The sequence below is a fragment of the Pararge aegeria genome, chromosome 19 (genome assembly GCF_905163445.1).
Source record: "Pararge aegeria chromosome 19, ilParAegt1.1, whole genome shotgun sequence".
Taxonomy (NCBI): Eukaryota; Metazoa; Arthropoda; class Insecta; order Lepidoptera; family Nymphalidae; genus Pararge; species Pararge aegeria.
The window spans coordinates 4139997-4155351 of NC_053198.1; the positions used below are offsets into that span (position 1 = coordinate 4139997).

The 15355-nt window shown below is 35.9% G+C and overlaps 1 protein-coding gene across 1 annotated transcript; it reads right to left on the minus strand.

The window, feature by feature from the left end:
* Window positions 1-1451: 1451 nt before the first annotated feature.
* LOC120632244 (MDS1 and EVI1 complex locus protein EVI1-A-like) lies at window positions 1452-12551 on the minus strand. The gene is made up of 4 exons (XM_039902056.1): window positions 11886-12551; window positions 8453-8647; window positions 4554-4802; window positions 1452-1622 (listed from the first exon to the last, which is right to left on the minus strand). Exons 1-4 carry the CDS (start codon window positions 12549-12551, stop codon window positions 1452-1454), a joined length of 1281 nt encoding a protein of 426 aa, XP_039757990.1.
* Window positions 12552-15355: the final 2804 nt, after the last annotated feature.

Sequence of the window (15355 nt, forward strand, 5' to 3'; positions counted from 1 at the left end):
CCAACGTCTATCGATCGGCTGTCTGAACCACAGCCCACCTGAGGTGTTAAGCCATAGTTTCTGTTATTCCTGCAACCAGGTTCTGTGCATTACAACTCGTCGATCTATGTCGAAAAATCGGGTATTCCTAGAAATGCTATTTTTTTTTATTTGGTCTCGTAGATACCTACGTATGGTGTGCCAAGAAAATGTTTTAGACTGGTCGCACACATGAAGTGCAAGTACGGCAGAAGCGCCGGGATTTACGAGCGCGAGTACAAAAAATTACATGTAATATACAATAACACATAAGAACATAAATTATAACAAATAATTAGGTACGCGATAGCTAATATTTACCTAATTATTTATTATAATAGTTATATTTAGCAAAATTGAAATGTTTGACGCTACGATAAAGTAAATTATAAATTGAAATACAACAAAAAAAATTCTTTCAAAGCTATATATTATTCTTCTGAAATTTTAATTTAATTGATTAATTATTTTTTATTACCTAATTATCGGTTTTATTATATTAAAGAAAGAAAAACTTATAAACCTATTGACGTTTCAAAAGTGCTTATAGATAAATCTACTTTAAATGAATTAAATTAAAAAATTTCTTTGCTGGCTTACGTAATTGATTATTGTATTTACTTTTCTAGCAGTGCCTATCATTTTAAATAGTAATTTACAAGAAATCTATTAAACACTTAAATTATTATAATGCTAAAGTCGCAAAAGATGTTTGACATCTATGCGTTTTTTTACATATAAGTATTTTGGAATGTTGCTGTAGGAGATCCTTCTTATGTACAATAAACCTCTATTTTAATATTAATAAATTATTATTACGTATCTATGTTAAAGAATCTACTTAATAAAAAATTTATAATTAGATTTGAAACACGCATTAAATCATTTATATATTTATATGTACAGACTTACCTGCTATGTGTAACTACTAAACTTTAAAATTTTTAACTACTACACCTCAGCTGTTCATATGACATGGAAGAAGCTAACTGTTAATTAATCTGGAAAATGAATGTGTTAAAAAGCATCTATAAATTTCCCAATTAGGCTGACCGCACATTGACTAGTATGATTAGCAGTGGGCTATAACAAAAGTTAAATTTTTTTAATTTGAATTTAAGATCTATTTATTTATATTATGTTCTGCGTATGTTATTATTATTATAGGAGAGAGGAAGCCCATAACCCGAAAGCCCACCAACCCGCATTGGAGCAGCGTGTTGGGTCCATGCTCTAAAACCGTCTCTCTTATGTAAGAGGAGGCCTGTGCTTCTGGTTGTTATTAGGCGCTGATGATGAGGGTAAAGTAAGATGCAAGATAAAATTGTCTATGAGAAGTATAACGTACTATCATGTCCATACGAAGTTGAATAGGGGTATACAGTGTTAGAGATGCTGTAGGGAAACCGCGGCACTGGCCGCAAGACACGACGTCACCCGTCTCCGACACCCCCGCCCTCGTCCTCTGACCCCGTGACGTCAAGGCTTCGGGAATCCTCCGAGGAGTAGTTTGAAGGGCAGCGTCTGACGTCATCCCAGTTTTGCTCCGGCTGAGGTGGTATCTTGTTCCAGAACGTGTTGAAGTTGCTGTCACGTATTGGTTCCTGCTGAGAAGTAAAGCAATAGATTTACACTCAATGCTCTAATAAAATGTTCGCTAATACAATCTTTTCAAGGTGATCCTTATCGTTAAAGTTGTGAACGATGTAACGACACGGTGTAACGACAATGCTGCTTGGAAGCATGCCACTCCGCTCTCATCTATCACAAAACAATAAAATTCTAAAGATTGTTAAACTATAAAATGACGTTGGAAAAGAGCAATCTGCTGAGTTTCTTGCCGGCTCTTCTCAGTGGAATCTGCCTTCCGAACCGGTGGTATAGTCACTTCAAACAGACTGACTTGACGTTTCAAAAGTACTAGATATAAATATATTGTTAAAACTTAGGTAAAGGTAGATCTAATATTACCTTCGGTATCATGTTATAAAAGCATATACCCATCCCCATAAAGGATATCTGTACTTTTCTCAGACGATATGCCGATATAACTAATTTATGTCCGTTTCTAGTTAGTCGACTGTTTATAATTACTTATGTTTTGTTTAATAAAGATTATATTATTAAAAATATATTGCGAGACTACTGTAAGTATACCTATTTCTTTAAATTTAGTATAAAGCGATTCGTGTGATCCAAGTTTATATATCAGATATGTCACTGCTAACATAGAATAACATTTGATTGTTTTTAGCCTACTTAATTTTTATTTTATTTATTTATTTATTAATACACTTTATTTGTAAACCACAAATAGTAAGAAAAAAAACAATGGACACAACAAAAATAAACTTAAAAAGTAGGATACAAAGGGCGGCCTTATCGCTTAGTAGCGATCTCTTCCAGGCAACCTTAGGATTAGGAAAACCAAGGGAAACCGATTGGTGGGGTATTATTATATACATACTTACGAACAATTACACACTAATACTTATCAAGATTACACACATAAAATATTAATAATAATAAATATAAAAAATAATAAACTAATATATACTAAAACATACTTAAATATGAGTAAGAGTTAATCACTGTCGTCTTTATTGTTCAAGATAATGGGCTTTAACAGCATTTTTGAATATGTCTAGTGACCTTGACTGTCGTATGCTTATTGGGAGTGCATTCCACAGTTCAGTAGCTTGAACAATGAATGAATGCTTATAAAACTTAGTTTTATGAAACGGCATGCTCAAAGTCAGCGTACGACAAGAACGTATATCTGACTGCACTCCAAGAAAATTAAATTTCTCCTTTAGGTAAGAGGGAGTTTTAGGGTTAAATAACACACAGTACAGAAGCGACAGAACATGCAGATCCCGGCGACGACGAATAGGGAGCCACTTAAGCTTTAGTCTAAATTCAGATACATGATCATATTTGCGTAAGCCAAATATGAACCGAATAGCGAGATTTTGAAGACGCTCAAGTTTGTTCAGTTGGTCCTCGGTCAGGTTAAGATAGCTTGCGTCCGCATAATCAAGAATAGAGAGAATAAGAGAATGTGCCAACATAAGTTTGGTCGGAATTGGAAGAACAGAACGCAGGCGACGCAATGACCTAATAGTCGCAAACATCCTCCTACTCAATACGTTGACATGCACAGACCATGATAGTTGTTTATCAAGATGTAAGCCTAGATCTTTAACAGTGTCACAGTAGGGAATAGTGACACCGTTGTATACAACAGGAGGGAGATTCTGCCAATCAACTCTAACACCCAATCCCGGGCTGCCAATAATGATAGCCTGAGATTTTACAGGGTTAACCTTAAGTCCATACTGCCTGCTCCACTCAGAAATGTTAGATAAATCACTATTAACTGCAGAAACAGTAGGACCAAGATTTCCAAGGGTAGAGTGACGATATATTTGAATATCATCTGCATACATGTGATAGAGAGAAGAAATACGATGAGTAATTGAGTCAATGAAAATAGCAAAGAGTAGGGGAGACAACACGCCACCCTGAGGTTCCCCAGCCGCAACATCACACCAGGACGATGAGGACTCTTCAATCCGAATGCGCTGTTGACGACCATTGAGGTAACTCCGAAACCATTCTAACACCGATGGAGATATGTTTATCGAGCGCAGGAGACTCAACAGGATGTCATAATCTACTGTATTAAAAGCATTACTAAAGTCAAGTAAAGTCAGTACTGTGAGTTCCTTGTTATCCATCGGCCTTCGAATATCATCGGTAACTTTTACTAGTGCTGTAACCGTACTATGACCAGGGCGAAAGCCAGACTGCAAAGGACTAAGAATACAGTTTTTATTAAGGAAAAGACTAAGTTGCTGGTATACGAGTTTCTCAAGGACTTTTGAAATAAACGGCAAAATTGAAATCGGACGAAAATCAGAGAAAGATGCAGGGTTGGCCTTTTTAGGAAGAGGGATATTTTTTTTTTTTTTTTTTATTTAGTTACCTAATTTTAAGATCCTTTATTTTTTTTTTATTTGTTAATATTTTATAGTTTAAGTCCTCATTGATATGTTTTTGTGTAGCGTGTACTCTATATGTTAATTCCTAAGTGTTGTTTTTTTCCAAATAATTTTTTTTTATCTCTATCATTTATTCTTTTTTTTTTTTTTTAATTATTAACAATGCTTAAAAATAAATTAAAATACACTATTAAAAATTAAAAAAAAACTTCCACCCTCCGCTTGCGGGGCTTTTGAATGCCCAAGCAACCGATGGTCAGGGCTCCAGAGTGAGGAACCTCACAATACGCGTCGTTTCAAGGACTACTGCCTTCTGTATCCGACCCTTGATTCAGCAACCAAGCGAAAGCTTCTTAAGATGTTGGTCGGAGCTTTTCGCGAGAAGACCATTGACTCAAACGACGATCGGAACAACAACGGTCGACTCAACATTCCACATGGCGGTAATCTCGTGAGCAAGGTCCAAAATATTTATTATTATTATTATTACATGTTTATATTAGTATGAACTAGAAATAAAGTGATACATACCGGTTGATAGGGATACTCCACATGGACCTGCCGGAACGCAGAGGGTTCTTTCTCCGCGTCACTCTCCGGCTGTTCGTGAGCTACAAGGTGCTTCCTCAAGTACGCTTGTCTCCTGAACATCTTCCCGCACTTGTGGCATGGAAACCGGCCAGTTTCGGGAGTTGGAGCTTCGCGTCGCTTGGTTGCACCAGGTACCCGGGGCTTGTGCCAACGTCTGTGAGATGCCAAGTTTGCTGGGCAATTGAACACCTAAAACATTTGGATTTATTTATTTGCTTGGCACGACTTAGTCCGTAGGGTCAGTAGTGGAAGGTCACGTAAGCAATGACGCGGATTCTTCTACATTAAATATGAGTTATAAATTAATGTTTTATAGCCTAACTAGTGGCGTGCATAGAGGGTATGCAGATGATATAAAATGAAGAAAATCCCAGTACGAGTTATTAATACTTAAGGGTAGGCTTTTTATAACTCTTACATTGCCTATAGTTAAATAATCTATCGCCATCATCTTTTTTTTATTACACTACGAGTTAGCCCTTGACTGGAATCTCACCTGGTGGTAAGTGATGATGCAGTCTAAGATGGTAGCGGGCTAACCTGTTAGGGATTATGGCAGTTATATTTAACACAAACCACCAATCGGTTTCTATGCGACATCATATCGGAATGCCAAATCGCTTGGCGGCATGTCTTTGTCGGTAGGGTGGTAACTAGACACGGCCGAAGCCTCCCACCAGACCAGTCCAGAGAAACTTCTGAAATAATAAATTCCAAAATCTCCCCTGCCGCGATCGAACCCGGGACCTCCAACTTAAAGCCACAGCGCTTTCCGCTGCGCGAGGGAGGTCGACAAAAATCTCACAATCGGTTATTACCGGAAAACACGAATAAAATGACATTTTATAAAAATAAATCCTAGCTAGATCGATTTATCGTCCCCGAAACCCCCTGCATACTAAATTTCATGAAAATCGTTGGAGCCGATTCCGAGATTCCAATTATATATTCCAATTACATATATATATACAAGAATTGCTCGTTTAAAGATCTATGGACCGATTAATTTAATATGTTAATATTTGTAAGCTCAATGTATTTACATGAGGACGTAAGATGAGTGGACAAGCCAAATAAATTAAAACTGGCGTGTCGAGGGACTGTTAACTAATTATGATCACTTGTAATAGTTACTTTGATTTATAATTACAAATTGCATTGCATTAAGGTCACAGTTTCGTATTCGTGTTCAAAGATCTTGCCGTACGTATATATATTGCTCTGTTATTTTATTATACGCGTTTTGTTTGTGCAACAGTTAATAATTAGTATTAATTTATTATTATTTACTTAATCTATTAAAATTTAAATGGGGGTTTAAATGGTTTTTTGTAGACAAATTGAAAGATGTTAATGAACGAGAAAAGGTTGTAGCAAACATAATCTATTACAAAAGGTATTATAAGAAAGTTGCCAGTTTGCATTACAGAGGCTCAAAGATAATAAATATAAATTATTTGAAACAAATAAATTTACAATACCGGATGGCTGACGGTAGATCCAAATAAAATTGTCGCAAACACTGGTCTACCAGAAGACGTCGTACGAGACGACTAAATTAAAAAAAAAACTAAATTCATTTAATTATATAATTTTTATTAGAGTTTTTACCTACACTTGGAGGAAATATCAATTTTATAACTTCTTTTTTTTTAAATGCATATAAAAAACTTTTTCGATCGATGGTGGAAGAGCCGAATTGGAAAAAGCGCTCAGGCCGCGATTGCCAAAGATTCGCAGGTTCATATCCTGTGGGTTCCGAAAATTTTTATATACATTTTAAATTTATAAAATTAAATTCATTTATTTCAAGTAAGCTTAGTTTACACTTTTGAAACGTCAAGTCAGTATGCTTATAGTGACTCTACCATACCATCGGAAGGCAGATTCTACAGAAAAGAGCCGGCAAGAAACTCAGCAGGTTGCTCTTTTTCAACATAATTATCCGGTTTCACAATCTTTAGGATTTTTCTATCTTTTGAATGACTAAGCGAAAATAACGAGAACGGGCAGTAGCGTCCTCTGTTTCACTACTTCCATCTTCTGCGATCACCAATCCGTCTGCTCAGTGTGGTGATTATGGGCCTACCCTACCGTTGGGAGAGGTCTTTAGTCCAGGCTATTGATGATCAACAAATATACAGACATGACCCCCTTTGTTAATAGCTACACAGATAATATAATTACACCGCCCCATCATCGAGATAACCATCGACCGTCACGCACCAACTGAAGTATCAATTAAGGTGTACAAACATTATGAACATTTCGCTTGCGTTCGAGGGCAGCAATTCCCATGGAAAAGCGCCAAGTGTTTACAATCACCACCCCCCTGTTAGTCCTATGCGTTCCCACACTGCACGAAACCTTTTATCCAAACGCTATTGTGTCAAAAAAATTAAGTGGAATCGGTAATTAATGGAAAATATCGGTTGTTAACAAATAATTATTATTGAAAATTACAGATAAGTGCTGTTGTAAGGGCTATTATAACTGTATATTTACCTCGTTGGGTATTACCTCGTTATTTTATTAACGAAAGGCCAGCGTTTGACGACAATCATGCCCGTTAGAAAGCAATGATGAGGTCTAGGTTGGAGCACGCTTGCCTAGAAAAAGCCTATTCACTCTCGCCTTGAAGGTACTCAAATTATACGTGGCAGGAAACCCAGTTGCCGCGAGGGCGTTCCACATCTTAGCGGCACGTATCAGAAACGTGGATAAAAAACGGTATTGTGGTGTGGTCATATGTTCGATTTCGGATCGATCATGTTCGATTCCCAAAGGTAGGGACGAAAAATGTTTTCGGTTTTATATACTGTAGTGAGATGATGTAGATAACTACATTCGTAAACTTTAAACTAAAACTCGACTTCGGATCGATCATGTTCGATTCCCAAAGGTAGGGACGAAAAATGTTTTCGGTTTTATATACTGTAGTGAGATGATGTAGATAACTACATTCGTAAACTTTAAACTAAAACTCGATTTCGGATCGATCATGTTCGATTCCCAAAGGTAGGGACGAGAAATGTTTTCGGTTTTATATACTTTAGTGAGATGATGTAGATAAATACATTCGTAAACTCTAAACTAAAACTCGATTTCGGATCGATCATGTTCGATTCCTAAAGGAACGACGAACGGGGGTAGTAAAGACATTACTATTCCACATGATGAAAATTTGGTGAAAGCTGAAAAGGAAAAACTCTCAAAATACTTGGACCTTGCTCACGAGATTAATGCCATGTGGGGTGTGGAGTCAACAGTCATTGTTCCAACAGTTGTTACAGTCAATATCTTAAGAAGCTTTCGCTTGGTTGTTGGATAAAGGGTCGTATACAGAAGGCAGTAATTCTTGAAACGACACGTATTGTGAGGATATTCCTCACTCTGGAGCCGCCGGTTGCTTGGGTACTCAAAAGCCCCGCAAACGGAAGAGGGATTTTCTTTTATAATTTTTTATTAGTGTTATTTATTTTTCTTTTATAATTCACAATGTTGAAAATTTATAAATTTAGGTATTGTGGGGGTAAACTTCTCCTATTTCGTGTTCCCGTGATTTAGCACGTGGACACTTTAATTATAATTAATAAATATACTACGACAATACACACACCGCCATCTAGCCCCAAAGTAAGCGTAGCTTGTGTTATGGGTACTAAGACTGATGAATATTTTTAAAATTACATCCATCACGGGATATAATCGGGGGATATAATTTTTGTATCCTGCCCGTGCTAGGCCTGGTGTAGTGGGTGAGTAATGGGTGAGTAATGGGTGAGTAATGGGTGAGCAATGGGTTAATAATGATGATGATGAATACAGTAAGAATTTACCTTATCACACTCCGGACACCGGTATTCAATGTGCACGATTCTCGAGCACCGATGTTGCGCCAGGGCAAAGGCATCGTTGTAAAGCCTCCGACACAGCCTGCAGATGTAGCGACCTAGCCGGTTTTCTATAGTAGCTATCAGGGCTTTAGCTTCGTCTGTCACCTCTACAACGTTGAAGGCGGGATCGATGTCGCCCTAAAAGTTGTAAAATAGCATTAATTCTGAGTAACATAGGCATTCTTTTCAATAAAATGACTCCAAAAACACAGAAGAAAGAATATATAGACATCGTGTACACGACTAACATTGACGCATCAAAACCCATTCCAATTTAGAGTTTTTGTCCACAATGCACTGCATACAATAATGGTGAATGAGGATTCTGTATGTTCTTAGTTATGTGTTCAAAATGAGTGGCCTGACTGAATTCGGTTTCAGAACGTTGCAAGCTAAAACGCGACCTTTAAATACCGTGTCCGTGCGATGTGACTTTTCCACTGGCGAATTTTTTGAGCATTTTAAAGGTGCCTAATTAATAAAATTATTATATAACCAAATTAATCAGTTATTCTTACATATATAGTATTTTTTATTTTATCCCCAAACAGTAATGAGTAACTAAGAAAATAGTTCTGCTTGCTTTGTAGTTTTTTTTGTCACGTAAATTTTAATTAATCGTGTACAACGTTTGTTAATGACATATGCCGCCAGTGGAGGGTCTAACAACTGCTTTATTAACTCTCTAATGTATTTTCGGTGCAGGATAGTCCCTCCATCTTGGGAAATCCACCATTTTTATTTCGATTTAAAAAAATATATTTAAATATCAATGAGTAAGGCGAAAGTAGTATTAATACGTAAGGCTCTGAAGTGTTTAGGGTTATCAAAACTAATTACACATAAGGGGCCGGTCAGATTAGAGTATACTCGTGCACTGAAGGTTCCGTACTTTGGAAGGAAAAGTATTTATAGGTTTTTGTGACGACTGTTATTCGTCAAGTATTCGTCAACAAAGTTTGTAAAACATATCAACTGAACTGATAGATTGTTTATATAACTGATCTTTATAAACCTCTGTTAGAGAAATAGTTTGAAATTGAAACCCAAAGCATGTGTACAAAAAGTTAACATCTATCAACTCTTATTTCTTTCAGATTTATCGCTTTGTAAACTTCGGAGTAACGGAGGAAAAAATAAAACCCTTTAACATGATATCCCACTTAACCGAGCAGCCCCATTTTTAATTTCGACGTGATTGCAAAATGGACCATGGGTTTGTTAGCGGAAATAGAAATAAAAGTATTGAAAATTATCTTCATTTTCAACTGCTAAGCTCAAAAATATAAGACAATAGTTTTGTTTATTCAGTTCTTAAAAATTATAACTACCAATAGAATATAAAGAACCATAGTTACTAATATTTAAAGGTGTGACTGATGTATATAGTCGTACCATAAGGATTCGTTATTAATATATTGACCTCTGAAAAGCTATACGTACTAATTCTGCGATAATGAAGAAAAGTGTTAGCTTGAAATGCCTGAAACGGATTTATTTCAAATCTAATGTCCCCAAGACCCTCCCCCTGCTGTGAACGTTGCGGTTTGCCCTCACAGCTGTTATTAGCAAAAACACAATACAAGCAGCATTAGGCGCCGGTCATATTAGCGACTAAAAGTTGCTCTACTCGAGTTCTGTTTATATATTAAGATGTATATTATGCCTCTGTAAAGCCTGACTGCTAATCGGTGGTGGTTAAGAATTTTCCAATATTAACAAATTTTATGGTGAATGGGTTACCGAATAACTTTGCTCTAATAAAAATAATAGTTTACACATCGCGCTTTTGTAAATAAACTAGTTTGGTTTTTTTATACCGAGCGTGTTTATTAGTTATTTTGAACTATTTATTTATTTATTTATACTCTTTATTCGTACACCACTCAGTAAAACGAGATAAACAAAAGAACAAACACATGAAGACTGAAGCAGGATACAAAAGGCGGCCTTATCGCTAAGAAGCGATCTCTGCCAGGCAACCTTAGGATTAGGAAAACTAAAAAGAAAAACAAATAGGTGGGGTACACTATTTAGAACATACATACGAATACATAAACCAGACTACACAAATACAACAATACTAATGATAAATATAAAAAATAAATATACTAATACATATAACTACTATTTATGTATTTATGTTAAAACATACCATAAATACATAAATATGAGTTAGAGTAGATAAATAATAATAATAAATAATAATTTATGTTTTGTCGTCTTGCGTATAACCACAAATCGCACTTTAAGTTATTTCCTAGCGTATAATTGTTATAGCGATAAGGAAAGTCGCTTGAGCCACTAGTAATGGTATGGTTAGAACGGTTAATTAACAGTTCCTGTGCAGCTTTGCCGGTTGTTTTGGCACGAATAAATGATGAGGCTCCATTTCAAAGGTACGAATTATGTGCAAGCGCTATTTTGTTTCCTTTGTAAACATCAGCCTTTTTGCTTAGATATGAAGAATGGGAACTCTGAAATTTGGTCGCCAATTTTGGATTAAAAATTTTAGTGGCGGGTCAACAAGCAGGTACGCTAACGCTTAGAGTTTTTAGACCAGCACTGTCCAGTACGTATGAGGATTTTCTTCTCCTTGGATAAAAAAATACTATGTATCAGATGATGAAGCTTATAGTCACGAGTTGTCAAGCGACAAAGAATGAAAGAATGCTCTGAATGAATGAAATGATCCGAAGCAAGAAAGAGAAATGGTTAAACGAGTTGCAAATGTGTGATGTGCTGTTTTTATTGATCTCAGGAACTTTAGCTTTTACTCCCCCTCTTAAAAGATAACTAACAAAAATATATTAGAAATTATACTACATTTACTAGTTGCTGATTATTACAAAATGAGATTGAAATAGCATAAACTTTTATTAAATCTAAGAAATTTGTCTTATGTTTGTTATTCATAATTATATTTTGACTCAATAGTTATCCACTGTACGGGATTAAGTAGAATTTTCTCGACGATATGAAAGTGAAAAACACCTCTAACTAAAAGTTGCAGTACCTTTAGCTTTTAGCTATTCTATCTGGTATTCTTAGTTATTTATTAAAATGTATGAATTAAAAATACTACATATTATGTAAAGGTTACTGTTCATTACGGTTATGCTAAATAATAATTGTAAAGAATTGCAAGAGATGAAAAGGTGCAATGGGTGGCCACAAAACATTTTAGCTTATAACTTTCTGAAATGAAATCCGTTTGTTTTACACTCTTAAATGTATGACGATTTTTTTTTACTCAAAGTATTCATTTAGTTCAAAAACACGTCCTGCTTTACCGCATAACCATATGGCACGGCAAGAGAATATATTTTTTTTAGATCTACTTAAAATTATATTGTTCAATTAAAGTACGGCTTACCTTTCGGACTACTAATGTTTCATCTTCCGCAAGATCACGTATGATAGTGCCACTGACTGGTGATGTCTTATCTTCATCGAACATCAACCTTCTCACAACTTTGCTTTTCTTCAGCGGCTGTATGGGCTTCGGTGATTTCTTGGGCCGTTCTTCCACGTCCCTTATCTCAACGATATCAGGAGAACTCCTCTCACTCTTTTCGCAGTCTTCTTTTGGAAGACAGCTACGAAGTTCTTCAAAGAATTGCTTAGTGAATTTGAGTTTCTTCGCTTCAGGTGTATCGCTATCATTTGAAATGTCATCATCGTACTTTCTTTTTGGGATTTTATCTAATGATTCGTCATTGGCATTGTCATCTGTATCTTCGAAGTGTCGAAAGATTTTTGGTTTGCCTGTTTTCTCATTTTTGTTATTATCGGAAGATTTTCGTTTTTGAACCGGGGGAGGAGTGCAAGGAGGGGTGATGGGTGAAGTGGCTTTTAGTGATAAGTCAAGTGGTACTAAAGGTTCATTATAGTATGCTAAATATTGCTGCAATAGGGTCGGGTGTTGCTGGGGGATTAATTCGTGGAGGTAATTGCTGGAAATGCGTACTGGTGGTGCAGCATATTGCTGATAGAATCGGGAGGAAGCTAGCCGGTGAAAATGTGGTAGTGCCGCTTCCATTTTCACACGAATGGTATCGGCACATTCGTGTCGTTGTTCAAACTCATTTTTTCATGTTTGGTTTAAAGTTTTGTTTCGTAAATCTGTAACAAATGAAAAATACGTTAGAAGCTTGTTAAAATTATTTACTTATGTAGATATGGTGATGTGCTCGACCGTAACTAAGTATAGTAAGATCTTCCTCCGTACGAGTGTGTGCCGGGACCGAGGTCCAACCATTCATCTTTGGAACTTGTATATACTCGTATGGTTATTTTTTGTGAAAACATCGCTGATGCAGGATCTTTGCGGCGCTATAGTTTGCTAAAGTGGAGACCACACCACTTATCGGTTTAACTTTACTTAACTACTGCTTAAGAATTATCGGAGTAAGAATTTACACTGAGTTAATTATTTAGCGTCTTGACGACCTTCTGGCGCAACGGTGAGCGCAGTGAATTTAAGTAGAGACCCGGGTTCGATTCCCGCAGGGGCAATTTGGGAATTCATAATTTTAGAATTTTCTTTGGTCTGGTCTGGTGGGAGGCTTTGGGAATGGCTAGTTACCACCCTACCGATAAAGACGTGCCGCCAAGCGATTTAGTGTTCTGGTTTGATGTCGTGTATGGGTTGGCACACTACCATCTTAGACTGCATCATCACTTAACACCAGCCACCAGCCACCACCTTTTTTATTTAATTGCTTAAAATGCACGTAACTCCGAAAAGTAAGTGGCAACGGGGATGGAACTCAGTCCCCCGCAAGGGATGCCGAAGCTTTATACACACCATCCTATAACATAATTCGATAAATAACTATCGCCAAATGTTATTAAATAAAGTTGAAATAAGAAAAGAACAACGTCTCGACTGGCGTTGAAATTGTCCATTTCACTGATTGTACCTAACAGCGTGCTACAAATAAGAAATTGCTCCTTTCAACAAATTGAAGGCACAAAGGTGGTGGAAGGAGGGGAAGAATTGTTTGATTATCTGTTGTAACTGGTTACAGACGTACTTTTGGGGCTAGATGGCGATGTGTGTATAGTCGTTGTATATTTTTTTATTTATTTATTTAAAATATCGCTCAACTATAGAATTAAGAACGTACAAAAGACAAATTTATCTATTATTGCATGCAGTGCATTGTGTCCAGAAACAATGAAAACGCCCCGCGCACATCTCACTTCACATCCGCGTTATGATGTCAATGCATTATTTAGCTCACAAAAATTTTTCCTATTTTCCCATTTTATGTTAAACGTTCAGAAAATTATAGGTAAAATAATTACAATTAGTTGATTTTATTATGATGACGATCAACCCAAAAGTATGGCCATAGAGTGACAAAAAGAGCACCGTTCGCCAATTTAACCAATACGTATTTATTACTGGGTGAGTTGCTTCGCCCACGGCTAGTTACAATCCTACCAGCAAAAACGTATACCGCTAAACGATTTTGCTTTCCAGTACGATTCCGAGTGACACCGATTAGATTTAACGGGTTTAATATAATTGCATTACCCATTAAAGCTTAGTCGAATAACATCTTAGTCTGCGTTAACCCTACCACCACGAAAGATTATTTAGATTCATTCAGTAAAGCCAAAAAGTAGGTATAATATAATAATAAGATTTATTTCATTAATACACGTGTATATTAATGGAATAAAACTTATTATCAAAATTTAACGGTTTTTATTAAACCGTGTATTAACATTAGTTTGGCGTACTCACAATAATCTATATATATAAAAGAAAGTCGTGTTAGTTACACTACTTATAACTCAAGAACGGCTGTACCGATATGGCTGAAAATTGGTAGGTGGGTAGCTTAGAGCCAGGAGGCGGACATAGGATACTTTTTATCCCGTTCGACAGCGTTCCCGTCTGAGTTGACATAAAAAGTCAGTTACACCATTTATAACTCAAGAACGGCTGGACCAATTTTTATGATATTTGATTTTTTGGATTCCTCTTAGACCGGAATAGGATAATAAGTATTAAAATAATAACATTGAAAAAAATATGTTGCGCGGTACGAAGTTCGCCGGGACAGCTAGTATAATATAAAATAAAAATAAAACATTAAAAAAGAAATTACAACCATTATCAGAACGCAAAAAAATTTAAATTATAATATCGATAGTTAAAATAATCTCATGAAATGAAATTATAAATTTAATTAAATTTAAAAAGATTTATGAGAGAGATAGGACTATGTTTTTTTTTTACAACCAGTTTTAGTAAGTTTATATCTTTAATAATAATATGAATAAATGAATAATATATAAGAAAAAAGTTCCCGATGATAATTTTTTAAAAAATGATCGATACTGGGCCGAAAATAAATGAAATAGAAGACAATTTGTGATGTGGGATTGAAAGATAATTACGAAAGCCATTCTCTATTTATATTTCCGTAAGCTGGATAATATAGGCTAATAGAATGCTGTATAATTACTGTCACCGAGATCGCTCCCACGCTCCCCTACTATGTGTTTCCCTCTTGGGATTTACCCTACTAATGCTGACACATCACGGGCTTTGTGATGAAACGAGAGCATAAATAAACTCTATCTTTACCTTTTGTTGATTTTAATTTTAATTAAGTACTAATATAATAATATAGTGCACCTGTATTTTTTATCGTTCTAGTTTTGATGATACCAAAAAAATTATATTAAAGGGGTTTTTAGGTTTGTGTACGTGCTTACTCTCTATATAGGACACGACTCTATTCAAATTTAAATATACATGAATAAAAGGAATATCGGTTTCTATGCGTACCGGAACGCTTAAATGGTGGTGCTTCTGTATCGGTA